Genomic DNA, 19675 nt, shown 5'->3' on the forward strand with positions numbered 1-19675 from the left:
AGGGTGCTAGAAATGACTCAGCTCATTACAGACCAAGCGTATTTCTCTTATTACTGTCAAAGGTTAAAAACAACATCCTCCATGAAGCCCAACACGGGTCCCTTGAGTCAGCTACGTCTGATACTTGTCTCACAACTTACCACGATTACCATGACCGACAATCCGTAAAGTCCTACTATCTCGCATAATAATATCTCTGATTTCCCTATTATTTTTTTAGTTTCGTCTCCTAACATTGTCTTCATTCTCAATAAGTTGTAAAGATGCGACAGGTATTCGGAGTTTGGCAACGCCTAAACAAGTAATAACTTTATGATCAAAGCATATCAACTCAGTCAAATCAGAAGTCAGAAATGAAGGGGTACGAAGATATATTTGGAAGGCTATCGATAAATAAGAAAGCGTTTGGTTTAAGATGGACAACAGTTATAGGGGATGCGTAGCACGGCATATCCACTCGTTCTCTAATGTGTATGCGTGACCTAACGCTTTTATCTAGATGTGTCCAGTAAAACTAGTCAGGTCAGCATTAATGTCAAAGACTTACAGAACAATTTATTTAGGGAATTTTCATCGCTATAGTTAACTTATTCATTTGTTCGCGGGACAATTATCTTTTGACACTTTTATTATCACATTATCTTCAAATTGCAACCAACCAGCTTCCTACCTGGTAATGTGATAGCTGCTGGTATCAAGACTCCGTACTGCCCTGAGACCAACGGACTCACCCAACTTTATGATATACAAATCTACAAATAACTAACAAACTGAATGAAATTATTGCGGTCTAGTGGGTAGACTACCACTCCCTAAACAAAACCGAACCCATCGAATTGTACTGATACAACAGTATATACAATATCGAGACAAAGATATTGGACATCGGATTCATTGTTTCTGGCCAATCAAATAGCAGTCCTGAAACAAAACAACGTTTGTAGAAATTTGAAGCTTTCAGTTTGTTGTCGTGACTGAAATAGCAAACCTATTTAAAAGCACTCACTTCTATTTCTTTTCTATTTGAATATGTTTCGCCTTGAAATTGTCTACAAGTTATTTCACTTTATGCGTTTTCCAAAGGAAGAAGTAAGTGCTTATAGATGTACAATTCTGCTTACATCCTCTAGTTCATTATCTCTAGAAATATATCATATTTGTGTTCATATTTTATATTATCCTGTCTTTAAGTGCTATACTGGAATCAGGTTGACGTCCTTCTTCGCTTTCCCGTGCTCATGTTTTGTGCTAGTGTTTATAATTTAGTTCGTTTTCTTCCTGATCACTTGAAAACTATCACCTGGTTACAAACTTCATTTTGGTTAACAGGAGCTTCAACCATTTGTTTTCCTGTTTGGCCCACTCTTCTACATTCTGTGAGGAGAGCTAACACAGACTTATTTTGTAATAACTTTATCATTACTTTTGTAAATGGTATATTTTTGTCCACCACAATTATCTGGTAAGTCTGACGTGATACGAACACGCAGCCTTCCGATCTGGAGTCAGATACATAGCTACTAAAGTGGAGTTGGCTCACTCGCTTTCTCTGTTCTTCTTCGCTTCGCTTTCCCCACTTTGTTTCTCTAATTTTCTGTCCAGATAAACGAGTATATGAAATAAACGTGTTCAGAACCCATTCTCGTATCTGGTTTATTTAATTCAACCATTCACTAACAGGATTCAAGTCGATAGTTATTTACGAGGGTAGTTGGCATGTATATTTCGATAACAATCGGCCTATGATCTAACTGGAGCCAGATACAGGGCCACTATGGCAAATTGACTGATAATCAATGATAGTTAAATTTAGCAAGGAAATGAATCGATTTTATACTCATCTAACTCGTTTTACTAAGATAACTAAAAGCCTGTCGAGTAACTTTTTCCTGTTCCTCCTTTTCTTGTTTGTAGCAAATGAGTCCAACTTGATTTTTGAGCTTCTTGAGTTTATGTTAACTGTCACTGCACTCAGAAGTATTGCGGTACTAAGTATCAAACTAATACATTTTTACTCCTCGTTTCACAACTTGGTGTCTAAATAAGTAATAGATGAATTGTTCACTAGCACGTTGAGAAAGCTTCATAAATAATGTCATAAAAATTATGTTTTATTGCAAAATCATGCTGGCATTCTATTGTTTGCTTCCTGTTTTTATTTCTCATGGTATATGATTGACTTATGTTCACACACTATCCGTACGACATAACATTGATTTATTTCTTGTTCATCTCTATATAGATACATGGATACTAACAGGTAATTATGTGATTCCAAATGCGATTTCAGATATAAACCCGTCACCTATGTATCTTGTGGTATTTAGAATCTGTAGGTCAGTCTTTATCGTATAGCTCATCACCATACCAACTTAATACTTTTTGTTTTAAGCTTCAAGAACCTTATCAAACAAAAGATTATTTATAGATTGTAACCTAGTTCAGAGACCTTGAACACTTATTAATAAGCCAGACTATCTTTTCTAATTGTGTTAAACTCAGCTTAAAGTTCTGCTCAGGGATGTTTTACGTGATCTAAACGTTGGTAAGCTAGGTTAGCTTTCAGAATAATAAAAAATAGCCTGTGATTACTGTATATTGTTGTCTATCTATTTACTAGAGTTTATTCAATGTAATAAATATAGAAAATCATACTTCTGGCAAATTTTAGTAACCCACCATATAAACAAATTTTAGTACACTTACCACAGATTCAAAATATAATTATAGTGTATAAGCCTGTCCATAGACATTCAAAGGTTAAGTTCATTCTCGTCGAAACCTAAGCTCAATCACTAGTACAATTGTTTACCGATAAATATTTAATAGGTTAACAGCAATACACTATTACGAACTGTAAATGTATAGGTGCATTTTCGTCAGTCATTTTCCAGTGAAACTAATCTTTTTTGCTTTGCTTTGATTAAAAAACTACAGATGGACGTATTTTCTAAACCAACATTATTCACTCGAGTCTTTGCTCTTTCTATAAGAAATATGAGTTCTACAAATCAACAACCAAAGCATAAAATTCTTATCGTAGGTGGAGGCGCAGGTGGTTGTTCAATAGCTAATCGTTTATGTAAACATTTCGAAAAGAATGAAGTTGCTGTCATTGAGCCGTCTGCAGTAAGTAATTCTTAAATCTTATTGGAAATCCTTTATGGCAAATTACTCTTTTCTACCATGTTGATATTTTTATCTTAATAATTTCATCTGGTTGTCCTGTTATAATACGATAACGTAGGCTGATAGACTTCCATGTTGGGTCTTACGTTTATTTCAACTGTCTTGTTTTAATCATTACAAAATTCCTGTATGGCTTGGGTTTTCTTCTTTTAACAACTTCCCGAGCTAAGAATCTCCTGCAACTATGCTTATTCTTATTCGTTCACACTGCCGTATAAGTAACACCGAAACTGAGCACAACAATGTCATAAGTATTGCCATTTCCAAACAGTATTTTTGACGGATCAAATACACTTTAATTGTAATTTCAGTAACCTTCATGCTAAACATTATCTGACACTCAAGCTGAGTAAAAAGGACAGGAGGTCAGTTTGTACCACTCATGAAAGTTGGAAAAATATGATCCCAAACTAATGGTGTGCTTAGGCTCCACGGTCCTAAGCAGATGATTGATATAGGAACTTATTTTTGGTTACCAGTTACAATGATACAACGTTTGACGTGAATTCACTGGTTTAAGAATTACACCTCCAAGTCAGAGGCTTTCGAAGTGATCTTCCTGGATAAGTACCTGGTCCACCTTGGGAGACTATACACTATCTCAACCCACAAATTCTCTTTTGTATAGCACGTGATATTTTTGGTGTCTAGTTTTACCTGATTTTGCATGAATTCGATAAAAAGTAACGCCACAGGACAAAGTTTTTTGTTGTTGACTTATTAGCTTTCAGTCTATCACAAATACCTGGACAAATTCCTAAAAGCCTTGGAATTTAATGACTCAATACTTTTTCAGGCATGGGTCAAAATGAAACTCAATTACACTCCTTGGTGTAATTGAGGTTTTGCTTTTTTTGGTGAGCGATAGAACATACTTTTTGGAGGATTGATATATTAACTGTGTTCCTGTTTCAACGTCAGCCTTTACTATTCCATATTCTTTTTCCTCGTGATATCGCTATATTATTTTTTTTTCAATAATATTGTTATTCAGACTCATTATTACCAACCTTTATGGACACTTGTTGGTGCTGGTATTAAACCGTTAAAGGAATCAGCTCAACCTCTAGAAAAAGTTTTAACATCAAAAGCCACATTGTATAAGGATAAAATTACACATATTGAACCAAAAGAATCTTATGTTGTACTATCAAATGGAGATAAAGTGAGTACTTTCATGAAACTAATTTTTATTTGAAAAAAAGTTATGCAAAATGCATATTGTTTCCTTCACTGTTTTTTTTATTTACTTAATATAATGTAGCACATACATGCAATTAATAAAGAAAATTTTGAATACCTACTTGTAGTTTCCTAAGAAAAGCTAATTTTATTACAAAATGTATCTTTTTCTATTTGAATTTTATTTTTATTTTTGTAGCTACAAGTAAAGTGACTATACTCATGAATATTAGTAATAAACTTATCTACTTTTTTAGAAAAAATATGATATGTAAAATGAAATTTCTATTTTAATAAATTCAGTCAGTCAGTAACAACGTAGAACTTCGTACGTACGTACATCAGTTTGCGTTGCTATACCACATTAGCACAGAAATGCAGTTGTTGATTCAAATCCCGTAGTGGTAGAGGTAGTAAAAGTATAAGCAGTAACCAAAAAGATTAGGGCTTGAAGACTTTACTCAAGGAGTATAGTCCAGAGAAATAAATATGGAAAGAGAAAAAAACTAGGGCACAAAAAATTCAGAAGATAAGGATTTGAGTGAACACAAAGAGTGGACGTACCTGCGCCATTGCAAACGATTTTCAGCCATGTCATTCAAGGTCTCTAGCCATCGGTTGCTATCAACTCACGGATCCCAATCAAGTAGTCTACACCTACCAAGATAGTTCAGTTCACTTGTCAGTAACTTCATGAATTTCTGCCATGTTTTGGTCTGGCCGGCCCCAGCTTTCTTCCAACTTACTCCTACACCATGAAACATCGCTCGTCAGGGCAGTCGGTAGTTAGTCACGCGCAATATGTGTCCCAGTCATCTCGACTGATGACGTTTCACTACTTCATCAATTGATTTACCATCCTTACTAAGTACCCGTTTTCTAACAACTGCATTACTTACTCGGTGGAATTTTATACTTCGATACATACAATTTTTAACGAAAGTGAAAGTTTGTAGCTCACGTGGATGTTTTGACAGAGTTTTGTTCTCTGAACTGAATGGTTCGGTTGTGGAGCCTTCATCGTCCTTCTGAATGATATCATCAGCACAAAATTCCACCTGAAGCTCCATGACCAAATCATTGAGCTCAGAAAACAAAAATTTCACCATAATTTTTAACATTTTGCGATATTTACTTTCAGTTTTTAATTGATGAAAAATTCCCATTATATTAAAAACACAATTGTATGAACGAAGTATATTCTTTTCAATAATTTCTCATCAGGTTCTACAATTATAAATCCAGATTAATAATCCATAAAATTGGCCAGATTTAAGGCAGAGAGTACATCATTTGGAAATTGTATTATGTGAATCAGGAATTGTTTATTATATAAATAAAATCGTTAATGTTGGGGCTGACCAATATGAAGTTGTTAACTTAAATCAGTTTATAAGTCAAATGAAATTGTGAGATAAATTATCAGAATAAATATGGTCAACATGGGGTAAGAGAGGGAGATAGAGAGAGAGAGTATTAAGATTACAAATCGGAAATTGCGTAATATGTAAAATAAATCTACAGACAAATAGATGGCGTCGCGATGGGTTCACCCCTGGGTCCCATATTGGCAGACATTTTCCTTTCTAAACTAGAAAACGGCCCACTGGCACAAGAGATCGATAAGTTTCCATTGTACTGTCGATATATGGATGATACATTTATCCTTTGTAACGAGCATACGGACTTGATAAGAACACTCGAGGAATTCAATACAGCTCATCCGTCCATAAAATTCACATGTGAGAAAGAAAATGGGGGTAAAATAGCCTTCCTAGATGTTCTGCTTACAAGGAGAAAAGATGGATCGCTAAAAAGAAACATAAACAGGAAAATGACCTGGACGGGTCAATATACTAACTTTTTCAGTTTCGTTCCTCTACAACAAAAAAGGAACCTTATCAAGACACTACATCATAGAATCAAGACTATATGCACTATGGATACGATTGAAGATGAAACAAAGACATTGTTTACAACCCTGAAAGAAAATGGATATCCAGAGAAATTTATAAATAAAAACTTAGCCAAAGAAGACAGCGTAGAGAATATCCAACGGTAAATAGAAAGCCTCTATATATACGCTTACAATTCAGAGGCGACGCGCCGAGTGAAATGTTAAGTAGATCAATTCAAAGGACTTTTAACGCAGCTAAACTACAACTACTATTCTCCACACGACCAATAATCACTCCGAGGTTGAAAGATAAATTACCTAGACTAGCCACCTTCTTCTGTATCTATCAATTCAACTGCTCCTGTGGAGCAAGTTATATTGGTAGATGTTCTAGGAATTTGTACATTCGGGCTCGTGAGCACCTACCCGTGTGGTTAAGCAAAGGTGTTGTCAAAACTGTTAACAACTCCATCTTAGACCATTTAGTCCAAACAGGACATACAGCCAACATGGAACAATATTTTGCAATAGTTTATCGTGTCAACAGCAGTCTACCTAATTCCGTCAGACTGCGAATCCTACAGACGGCTGAAACAATTGCTGTTCGGATCAAAAAGCCAGAGCTTTGTATCCAAAAGAAGTGTGTTCAGCCACTCCTTTTACCCTGGCCAACTAGCTAATAATCAATCTTATAATGTGGTGACGTAATCTGATTAATGTTCATTTTATGTCCCAAACTTATTATTATTATTATTATTATTGTCTTTACACTTGATAACCCCTTTTTGAGGGATTTATTCAATATCCACCCCTGAATCTACTATATTTGACCTAATTATTTTACATATTACGCAATTTCCGATTTGTAATGTTAATACTCTCTCTCTCTCTCTTACCCCATGTTGACCATATTTATTCTGATAATTTATCTCACAATTTCATTTCACTTATAAACTGAGTCAAGTTAACAACTCCATATTGGTCAGCCCCAACATTAACGATTTTGAGCAAAGATGGATAGTGGCTAGCAGTGGAATCCAGGACGCGCGTTTCGTGATTCACATATTACAATTTCCAAATGATGTACTCTCTGCCTTAAATCTGGCCAATTTTATGGATTATTAATTTGGATTTATAATTGTAGAATCTGATGAGAAATTATTGAAAAGAATATACTTCGTTCATACAATTGTGTTTTCAGTTTTTAACCTACAAATAAATATATAGGTTAATAATATTAGGGCTGATAAGATTTTCAATGAGCTGTCTGAATTCCTGTGTTAATAACAACATATTTTCTTTACTGTCCTTGGCAGTAATTAAGATTTCGTTTAGATGTTGACCTTTTCTGTACGATATCTTTTTGTTTGATCACTCTGTGGTCTGGATTTATGTGATATGTATTAAGTCCTTTATTATCTCGCTTCTATAAGATTAGTTGATTTCTTATGGTCTGATTTTAGTTATGATCTTCATCTATCACACATACCAATTTCATAACTATCATATGTTACGCTCTGTATGTATTGAATTTTTCGCATAGGTTTCGATCTCGTTCTTCTGTTCTTAGAATTTAAACCAAAATTTAACAAACTTTGTTGCTAATCAGCATGTAAATTGTTAGTATTATTTTGGTATTGTTGAAGTTTCATAGGTAGATGGCTTAATTGTGGATCTTTCATTAGTGATCCGAACAAGTTCAATGATTACGTAATTTAGACGTTTCTCGGTTATTCTACGAGCTCTTAATCAGCCCATTTTGGTATCGTTGCTTGTGTTTGATTATGTTTGTAGGTTTTGTCATTTTCACTTTTTTTGATATTAAATCTGACTGTTTTGTTCTGTTGTCCTCTCATCATGTGCTGGATGAACCTTTTTCATATGGGTTAACATATATAATTTATTGATGACCAATGGGTATAAATGCTACGTTTCTAGAAATTATTTGCCATTCTGAAAATCCCATCAGTGTGGAATTTAGACGTTATCCCACTCGAATTTGTATCCATGGTTGTTTACACATACATTAATATTAATGATAACGTAGTGCGTCGTTTCACTGATATTTTATGTTCGTGTATGCGTTCATTTTGTCCAATGTAGTGTTTGCTACAGCTTTTATGATTTATTGTGTTGATGATGTGAAACGTGTCGTTCTTTTTTTGTTGTGTCTTTGGGTTCGCATAGAATAAACTTTAGTCACTGCATTGGTTTATTAGTAACATTGACTGCAGGATGTTTAAAAATCCTCGTGATGTTTTATCACATATAATATTGTTGAGTTTCACAACTGATTGATCACTGAGTGAGATTATAACAAATGTCATGTGTATCAAGTTCTTAGTGCAGATCGAATGCTATCGACCGAGTAGCAATGTGGCCTTAGTCTAGGTGACTCGACATTGCGTGCACTATGTTGAGATAGAATGGTGGGTTTCACATATCGGCTGAATATTTGGCGGGTACTGTGATCCAGTGGTTTATAACTTTCTGTCATTTAAAACACAAACTAGATTCGAAATTATGTATGAACATCAGTACTTAGACCACAAATTATATCCATTCAACTGATTAAAAATATAGACTCTTTTAGATTGTAACATCTGATTGGTTTATAATACATTTTCTTTGTTCATGCTTAACGTTTACTTCCAAGTCGTTTAACATGAATTTCGAAATAGTTTTCTACTGCGCACACACATTTTTAAGCACTATTCAAGGAAATTTCCTTGAAAAAGCTTAGACCAGATTGCAAGGCTATACGTTGGATTTACTTCGAATTCATTTGCTGAGATTTTACAAATACACTATTCTTTAATGACTATTCTAGGAGCTTGGCTATTATGATCTATTTTCTGAATATTTTAACCTTTTTCTAACAAATGAATTCCAATGGTCAAATAAGAGACTGATCATAAGGTTGATATCAAGTCAGCAGTTGTAGTGTTGTACAGAAGCCTTCAAGGGCGTATCCTAAGATTTATTGAAGCCTTGGCTATACGGAAACTGAAACCCCCTTTATGTGTTCATAAACAATTCGTTCTTACCCTTAACCTAGCCTAGTAATATTGGTTTATTATCCAAAGTGGCTGTCAGATTGTTTTTGTATATTTTTTAATTGTTGAGATCATGAGTCAATTAAAGATAGACCAACATAGAAAACCTGGAAGCACTGGACGGCCGTTTCGTCCTATTGCGGGTCTCGCGCGCCAGCATCTAACCACTGGACCTCTGAGCCGGCATCCAACGGTGTTATTGTTTAACTTCAACTAATCCACGAAATTGAGCGACACACCCACCATTGTCATCAATGAGTTACTATCTCACAACTGACTCTGTTGAACTCCACTGGTCACGGCTTCTCACTAGAACTCCAGGATATACATCTTGAAGCCATTCATTAGTGAGCATATGTTGATTAATATCAGAAGGGGTTTTTGTAGAAATTTTAGTTATTTCAATTGTTGAGATCATGAGTCACTAGTGACTGGCTTCAATATGTATGTCCTGGAGATCTAGTGAGAAGCAGTGACCAGTGGAGTTCAACCGGGTCAGTTGTGAGATAGTAACTCACTGATGACAATGATGTATGTGTCGCTCAATTTCGTGAATTAGTTGAAGTTAGACATTAACACCGTTGGATGCCGGCTCAGTGGTCTAGTGATTAAGTGCTGGCGCGCGAGAGTGATAGGTCCTGGGTTCGGATCCCGCGGGGTGGGATCGTGGATGCGCACTGCCGAGAAGTCCCACAATAAGACGAAACGGCCGTCCAGTACTTCTAGGTTTTCTATGTTGGTCTATCTTCAATTAACTCATGATCTCAACAATTGAAATTACTAAAATCTCCACAAAACCCCCTTCTGATATTTTATCTTTCTTTGTTATGGCTTACCTTTAACCTATCTAGTTGACCTTTTAGTTTTCATATAAAAGTGTTCTTAACAAGTATATATGTGATCAGATTGTTCGAAATTTATTGCGCAATTAAATCACATATTTCTGATAACCTTTGTCTTCTCATTGCATTAAACTTTTTCTACTATATTCTTTCAAAGTTTATCAGCATCGTGATATTCTGGGCTGCACAATATACTACTTTATTCAGTGAGACTAATTTATGAACGACCTTTGAGCGGCGTCAAAGTAACCTTGAGAGTGTCCACCTAATAACTAGGACCAAATGAGAGTTATAAACCAGTATGGGGAATCATAATTATGATTTACAGTTGATATTTAAAGTTAGAAATTAGATTTAGGGTTTTCATCACGAAATGACATCAACTATAATGCCAAAACTCTATATAGTCAAATGGTTGAGTGACATTTCGCGCCAAAATCTAGGACCTGTCATTTTATACCTGATTGGTTCATCCCTAAATTATAGTCTCTCCACATAAAACAATAATCTTCATAAATTTCCTTTCTTATGATATTTCCTTTCAGATATCATATGAATATTTAATCTTGGCACTTGGAATAACTTTACGTTATGATAAGGTAAATATTTGTAACGTATATGTCCATTTTTCATAGACAAATTTTGAAATCATTATCTCATGCTTATATTGTAGTTAAGCTTCTTGTAACCTTTAAGTAGTAGAATCGCTGAGCTTGTTCATTGATCTTTCACATCTGCATAAATTGTGTCATTCTGATTTCCGGCTTTTCCTCTGAACACTGTGTCAGTTTGTGGTCAACCGATCTTTCAGTCGCAACGTAGAATTTGGTTCATATGTGTATAATTAATATAACTTGGAGGTAGTATCCTACTTGAATAGATCAAAATGTATATCCTTAACTGAGAATGAGAAACAAATATCAGACGTTGAAAATCACAAAAAGAAGTATAAACACTCACTTCAGAGACATTTCCTTGACCACCATTAATAATATCACAGATATTCTTTTCTAATATTCCCACCTGACCAGCTATAAATAATGCATCATAAAAGAATGAATTTACTCAATTTATGTGTAATGCATGACGGGAAATCTGTGATTAATATGATAATAGTTGTCTTTCAGTGGGGTAGAACTGATTGAATACCAAATCGAATATGACATTAGTGAACAACATTGTCTGTGCTTAGACTGTCATCAGGTTTTACGCCAATCGTACAATAAAATTTATACACATATATATGAATAAAGGATATTCGTATTTGAACAAAGATTTCTTCAAACAGTCAGTCGGTAGCAAAATTTAACCTGATATGTATGTACATCAATGAAAGTTGTCATACGACATTCGCTCAGAAAGATGAAATTATTAAGGCGAATTACACAGTGGTGATAGAAGTAGTAACAGTATCAGTGGAAATGGAAAAAACTGAGCATCGAAGATACGATTAGAGAAAATACAAATTTGTGACTTCAAAAGAATTATGAGGAATTCAGAAGCTCAGAATTAAGGAGGATACAAAAAATGGATGCAAATGCGCCACTCCAAATGATTTTGAGCTATATTATTTACAGTCTCTAACCATTGGTTACGATAATCACGCGGTCCCATGACCAGATAGTTTACATCTATTAACATGACCACATTTCGTTCGACCGTCCCTAAATTTCTTCCAGCCTAATCCTACACCACATAACACCACAGGTTGAGATAAGTGGAGGTTCGGGATACTTAACATATATCAGAACTAACTCAGTTGATAATCATTCACTACCTCATTAATTAATTCACTATCCAACCTAATACTTATGTATAGCCTCGACATGGATCATTAGACAGTCTCAAAAGATAACAGTGATTCTTCCAAAACACTTATGATCGACTGCTAGCAGCCTAAGAATGTCATTTATTCTTAATGGCTGTTTCACTAATGTTGTTGCTTCTGTTCAGTCAGTAACAACGTAGAACTTCGTACGTTGCTTCTGTTACTACTCTGGGACTTTACTTGACAGTTCTATCTCAATGTAATAATACTTAATGGTGGGGAAGATTTGTAGTTCATGTGGATGATTTTGATGGAAGAACACCTACTCCGAAAGGTACTAAACTACAGTACAAGCGACGCCTCAAAACTTAAATTCTTCGCATCACTAGATTCATCACTCAAAACTTCCGGAATCAGTGAAGAAACACAACAAGAAATAAGGCAAACTGTAGTACCGCTAACTCAACAGGTGAAGGAAAACAACCAACTGACCCCACAAGAGCAAAAAGCTTTGAAGGAACTCAGAACCAGAAAGGATATTGTCATAGTTCCAGCGGACAAAGGACGCACCACAGTAACTATGAACAAAGAAGAATACGTCGAAAAAACCGAAGAACTACTTGAACGTAAGAGTGCATACAAACTGATGGATATAAATCCCGTCAAAAAATTAGACAACCGAATCTCAAAGACTTTAAACAAGCTAGTCAATGCAGGAGAAATAACAAAACAAGACCGATGGAGAATGAAATCCAGTGGACCAGTACTCTCTCGATTCTACGGCAGACCCGAAATACACAAACCAAACATTCCACTACGTCTAATTATAGCACTCTCCGAAACACATACAATTTGTTAAAAGAAATTTCAAGAATACTGAATCATTTAGTCGATTCATCCAACCACTCCATCAAATCCCCCACACAATTCCTGAACCAAAATATGGACATTCAAACCAACAACGACGAACTGATGATATCCTTCGATGTAACAGCGTTATTCACCTCAATTGAACCAAGGTTAGCAAGAGAAACCATATCCCTGCTCCTCACTAACGACACAAATCTAAGTACACGAAGCTTCGAATTCAAAGTCTACTAGAACTCATCGATTTATGCCTAACAACACTTTCAATTCAACAACAAAATCTACGAACAAACGAAAGGGACACCAATGGGATCAACAATATCAGGACTGATCGCAGAAACAGTGATACAAAGACTAGAAGCCGCGATATTACCAGTGATCAAGCAAAAAATTTGGATTCGCTACGTAGACGACACCTCCGTCATCGTCAAAAAGGATGAACTGGAAAACACATACAAATTGATCAACAACGTTTTCAATGACATCAAGTTCACAATGGAACAGGAGTCAAACAACCAACTAGCATTCTTGGATGTATTGATCACTAGAACTGATACAGGAAAACTGGAAACTCAAGTATATAGGAAACCGACTCATACAGATCAAATTCTCAACTACAACAGCAACAACCCAAGAGCTCACAAGATCAACTGCGTACACACATTGTTCAAGAGGGCGAGGACACACTGCAGCACACTGGCAGCACGAAGAAATGAAGAGAAATACCTAAAGGATGTATTTCAGAAGAACGGCTACCCAATCAATTTCATCAAAAAGCACCAACGGCACACAGCATCAGAACCCAAGTCAAGCACAGAAATCAACAAAAGGATCCCCTACCATACATAAAAGGCATATCAGAAACCTCAACGAGACTGCTAAAAACCTTCGGGATAGGTGTGGTACACAAACCAACAAAATCACTACAATCAATCTTATGCAAACCAAAGGATGAAATAACAAAGGAAAACAAATCAACCATCATCTACAAAATAAATTGTGCCAACTGCGAAAAACACTACATCGGACAAAGCGGACACCCCCTTCACCTTCGCCTACATGAACATCAATTAGTAGTCAAACGGCATGATATCTCTTCACTTATATCAATAGACGTGAACAACTGCGGACACTCATTCGATTGGAAAAATGTGGAAATCTTAGACAGAGGAAACTTTAAAACCACCAGAGAATTTTTAGAAGCCTGGCACTCAGGTCAGTCAGCAATCAACAAGCACATTGATATCAATCCAATTTATCAACCAATCAGAAAAATCATGCACAAATATAGGAACAAAAATCAAACCGATGGGAGACACAACCAAAACAAAGAAGTAAACAACGACAAATTTAAGGTCAATAAGAACCAATCAACATCGAGGTGTACAGAACAAGCTGTGAAACGCATATGGAGAAATTCGAACATTTCACTTCTATCTGAAGTTTGTGTTAATGATGTCGTTCAGAAGAACGATGAAAGCTCTAGCTCAGAGAACAAAACTTCATCAAAAGCAGATACTTAGTTACAAAGTAAATCAATAGAAACGTGTTTCAGGTTGTACGTTGCGTATGACTGACTGCGTGTTGTGTTTAACGGGAATTACAGTCAGTAAATTTATGGGTATAGATAGAATGACTTTAACAATCATCAAACAACCTACTCATTAATTTCGCACTAATTTTCCTGCCTCTATATATATTTGATTAATTGTTTTTCCATTTTCTTCTCTAAGATTATTGGAGCTGAAGAAGCATTGAAAAATGATCCGCGTGTTTGTTCAAACTATTCTACAGATTATGTAGAAAAAACTTATAAAGCTTATCAAAATTTCAATGGCGGTAATGCTGTGTTCACATTACCAGCTGGACCAATTAAATGCGCTGGTGCACCACAAAAAGTTATGTACCTATTTGAAGATTACATGAAAAGGGTAAGAGAATATTCTTGTTTTGATTAAAGTGGTATAGTTACTTTCATAATTAACCTTTGTCAGTTGTGTAGTGAAACATTAAAAATATCAGGTAATTTATAGCAAATATTTTATCATAGTTTTATGATTCTTTGGACAATGGGCAGAGTTTTTTGAGGAACAAACCAGTTTCTATGCTGCCTCAATAACATCTATCAGACTTCTCTGTCCTCCATGACCATTCTCAATTGATCCACCTAACGAGGTGGAATTCCGGAAGGAACCCTAACTTTTAAAGCTAAATGAGTCACCAGGCCTCGATGACTTACCTCCGGCCCTTTTTAAAGACGGTAATGGATTTCTGATCAGGGAATTGTTTGACCTGTTTGCACAAGTTTTTAAATTATAGTGTGGTGTGTGCTACTTATATTGACATAAGTAGTAGATGATGTTAGTCGTGAACAGAATGTCTGCTAGCAGAGAGACAAGAGGATAGAACAGTAGAACATGGAAACAAATACAATTTGTATGAAAATGCAAGAACAATGAAGTTTGAGTCATTATGAGACAGTTGATGGACATTTTGCAAATTAAGTATTTACTATTTGATTGTTGGATTTTATTAACAAGTCCTGTAATTTTGTGTCAAATACATTCGATTGTCCTCACTCGTGTTATGTTCACTACAATAGTATACTAACGTTCTAAAATGAGGTGATAGTTATCCTTATCTTGAAAAACGGTTCACGTCATCTATGAAACAGCTTTCAAGGGATAAGCCTACTTTCTCAACTTCCCTCTTTTATCTCTTCACAATCTCTTTTTTTTATTATGTAACGCATTCTTATTTTAGTTCTTCTTTGTACTAATGTTTAAATGTTTAAATAATGATGATAATTAGGATCTTTTTGATGGTAATGCGGATCTCTGACTCCACAAGTCAGAATCTTATCACATGATATACTTCAATTATGTTTTATTTTGTACGGTTATTTTTTGTATTATATACAGTGAACAGTCATTTTAAAACTACAGAACAGTAGAAAATATGTTCTGAGTATCCAGACTAACATTACAATATTGGTAGTATAAGAGATAATTACTTTGTAATTTATGCTTTCTTAATTATTGAACTAAATGTGCTTCATATCAAAGTTAGCAATACTAAATGACTACTGAAAATCTTAAGTAACTGAAGTTTGATTCAAACTTATTTATCTATAATCAAATGGTAACTTCTTGAACGTTTAAATAAAATCTCACCAAACATATAAATTATTCTATTCTGTTGTAGTACTGTATAATATGACAGCCAAGGGTGATTGAAAATAAACTTTTTCTACTAAATTGTAGATAACTTCGAAATAACTTTCAGAATCTGAAATACTATTTTTATCCAAAAATTTTAAACAGTCTAAAGAGATTCATTATTATGTTCTGGATGTATTCAATAACTAGAGGAATAATAGACTTTAAAATGCTAAGTTACTTATTTACTTACGCTTGTTACTCCCAATGGAGTATAGGCCACCGACCAGCATTCTCCAACCTATTCTGTACTGGGCTTTCCTTTATAGTTCGATCCAATTGTTGTTCATTCTTCTCATGTCTGTCTCCATTCATTGGCATAACGTGCTATTTGGTCTTCCTCTTCTCCTTCGGCCTTGAGGATTCCAAGCGAGAGCTTGCCTTGTGACGCAGTCGAGTGCCATCCTCAATGTGTGTCCCATCCACTTCCAGCGCTTTTTCCTGATTTCCTCCTCCGCTGAGATCTGGTTTGTTCTCTCTCATAGTAAGTTGTTGCTAATAGTGTTTGGCCAACGGATCCGAAGTATTTTTCGTAGACAGCTGTTAATAAACAATTGTATCTTCTGGATGATAGCTTTCGTAGTTTTCCAAGTTTTCGCCCTATACAGTAGAACTGTCTTGACATTTGTATTAAAAATTCTGACCTTGGTGTTGGTTGACAGTTGCTTTGACTTCCATATGTTCTTCAGTTGTAAATATGCTGCTCTTGCTTAACCGATCCGCGCCTTCACATCTACATCAGATTCACTGTGTTCATCAATGATGCTGCCCAGATATGCAGAGGGAGGCTGAAGCCCCTCTGGGGCTACTACCGGTCCCAAGCCCGGATAACGGAAGAGGGTTGGGCATGGGATTAGCGACCCCATACCGTAGAAGACTAACTCGTTAAAAAAACGCTATCCAGAAAAAAGCTGAGTTACATATACTTAAACTCTATCATAGCAACTACGACTTGGATAGTTCGGGTTTTTCTAAGTTTTACACCATAGCTTTGCTTTGACATTTAGTACACAAAATTGTAGTTGTTTGGATAGATTTTTTGCATATATTCAAAAAAAGCAATGTACCTTGAAAAGTATCATCTGAATGTAATTAACATTTTGGATATACATTAGTTACCGGTTCCCTTAAAGAGGAAAAATACTTTGAAAGTGTTGTTGGGATCAGTCAACACTAATACCTTGTTTTGATTGGCCATAGAAAATGTGCATACCAACCCAATCGATGATCATTCACTCCCTCATCGATCGTCAATTTTTCGATTGTGGCGATCTAATCAAGTTTGAGAAAGTTTTCTTCATAGACGGAATCTAATCGATAAACAACACGAAAAGCCGGAGAAGTTGAATAGCTATTCTAGTTTAGGACAATTTATGCAATCAACCAACCAACTTAAGTACCAGAATCCATTATGTTGTAATAGGGATTGATGACGAGTTGATTTTAACTGTGTATCACTGATGAGATTGGATTGTTGTTATTACACTTTAACACAAATGTTCTGTAGTGGGAAATGTATAAACGATTAAATAATGATATAAACGAGTGGATCTTGATACAATAATCAAAACAGATTTCCACTGATGACACTTGAACAAATATGATTGTTATTCCATAAAATCGTATATATCAAGTGCAAAAGCTCAGCCATTGACTACGAAAAATACCAATTTTGTACACACTTTTAAGCAACATAGAACCATATTGAATAGGCGATTGGTTCTATAACAAAATAGATAGTTCCAATCACTTAACATCATGTATCAAAGTGTAGAATAGAAAAATTCCTATTACACTATTTATTGGTTTAAAATGTCAATTTTTACATGAGCCACTTTCTGTCCAAGCATTAAACCATTGCTGCAAAGATTACACGATTCCCACTAGTCCTGGGCACAATCATTAGTTTGGTCACACTGTTAGGGAGTTCCTATTTAAGTCAGAATATTTTTCCCAGTGTATTTTTTTCTCAGTACTTTAAAAACTAATGATAACTATCACTGTAAGTAGATATGGGTGACGGTTAGAAGTGGAATCCAGGACGCGTGTTCCGTTCTGTTTGAGACTTGTCAGCTGGATGTACCTGTAACGCAGAGATGGTGTTCATTCCGGGATTCTAACCCAACAGCTTCGGTTTCGCATTCGCGTGCGAGACCACTGAGCCACTGCTAACCATCATTCATCTCTGCTTATAACTCTGGTGTCTCCTCATTTGCGGATAAATCTTTCGCCTTTTACTGGAGATTTCTGTGGGGAGGCTTAATACCATGAGTCTTATCTCATTTTTTCCAACTCCGTCTTTGCACGGATTATTGCCCTCAAATGCCCTGGTACGGCCGAGAGTGGGGCGAGTCAGCTCTTCCCCCCAAATGCTCTCACATGGCCATGCGTATATAGCCTCTGCCAGGGAAGTCCTACTCACTGCCTTCTCGTGGTGGGGGTGTTGTTTACGAAATTGAGAGGACGAAAAGTGAATGTCCGGCGCTTTAACTGGGTTGGTGGATATGGAGAGTCCACCTAGGGGAGTTGGAAAACCCTGATTTCAAACCAATGGTGCACATGGACTTCATTATCCTGAAGGAACAAATGGCGTTTGAACCAATTGTTAGTCACCAGGTACCATGGGACTGCATCTCCTTACGATGCTCCACTGCCTTATGGATCAGACCTTCAGGTTGAAGTTTCCGACTGTGACCCCTGCTTCGTTTTGGGCACCCGGACAGTATCACAGCCCTCACACAAATCAAACGAGATTTGTTTGGCGCATATGTATTTGGTGCCTCCTTGTACCAATATCTATGTTTTAAAATAAAATAACAATAAAATGCTTATTATTCTTGTGACTTAAAGCAATATTGAGGCCATTCGCACAGGATGCACACATACCAATAATAGACTGATCAATTGCAATCTTAAACATCAATAGGGAGTTCCAAATAACCAATACAAAAATGAATTAATGTTAACTATCTCATTAAATATTATTATCATAAATCAATGTAATTGTGCAAATTCGAATCTCATTGATTATTTCAATTAACTTCCTTAAGATTGCAGATTTATACTGGTTTTTAACGAGTTCATATACTGATAAAAACTGGTCGCTTTGCTGCTGAATGCTTACATTACTATAACGAAAGTCTTTATTCATACTGGTTAGTTAAAACACTAAGAGAACAGTCATCGATTAGTAACCTAATTAAAGGTGTATCACTGTTTAAAGTAAATTGTCATATAATTAAGTTGCAGTTTAACAGTTAATGTCAACATCATAATGTAGATAAATCTAATTGACGAGTCTTAAACAGAATGTAATGCCTTCCGTATATATATATATATAATGATATGTTCAGCCAAACGACATTTTTTCAAAGCTCCATTCTTGGGTGCAACATTTATTGAATACTTCGTGATTTTCAGTGATTGTTTAACTGATATCTTTACTTACTAGCATCAGTGCAACTCCTTGTGTATGTGGAGCATTTTCTTTTTCATGTTCGGAGTATAACAGAAGCTTCCTTGTAGCTAGTCGTTGTTGTCCAACCTGCGTCCAATGTGTTTCACTGATTCCAAACACCTCCAAGTTGTATCTCCTCATTTCGGCAGCAATGTCGATGACTTTCTGTGTCTCCCACATTGTACGAGCATTTCATGTA

The 19675-nt window shown here is 35.7% G+C and overlaps 1 protein-coding gene across 1 annotated transcript in view; it reads left to right on the forward strand.

Annotated features, from left to right (window-relative positions):
- The first annotated feature begins 522 nt into the window (after nt 1-522).
- The window catches only part of MS3_00008872 (uncharacterized protein), a 46733-nt gene continuing 27580 nt past the window's right edge, over nt 523-19675 (forward strand). Inside the window, exons 1-5 of the mRNA XM_035734326.2 lie at nt 523-1089; nt 2938-3129; nt 4184-4354; nt 10712-10765; nt 14535-14732. Coding sequence (XP_035587912.1) covers nt 1030-1089; nt 2938-3129; nt 4184-4354; nt 10712-10765; nt 14535-14732 — 675 coding nt within the window. The 5' untranslated portion in view covers nt 523-1029. The remainder of the gene's footprint in view (nt 1090-2937; nt 3130-4183; nt 4355-10711; nt 10766-14534; nt 14733-19675) is intronic.

The sequence above is a fragment of the Schistosoma haematobium genome, chromosome 6 (genome assembly GCF_000699445.3).
Source record: "Schistosoma haematobium chromosome 6, whole genome shotgun sequence".
Lineage (NCBI taxonomy): Eukaryota > Metazoa > Platyhelminthes > Trematoda > Strigeidida > Schistosomatidae > Schistosoma > Schistosoma haematobium.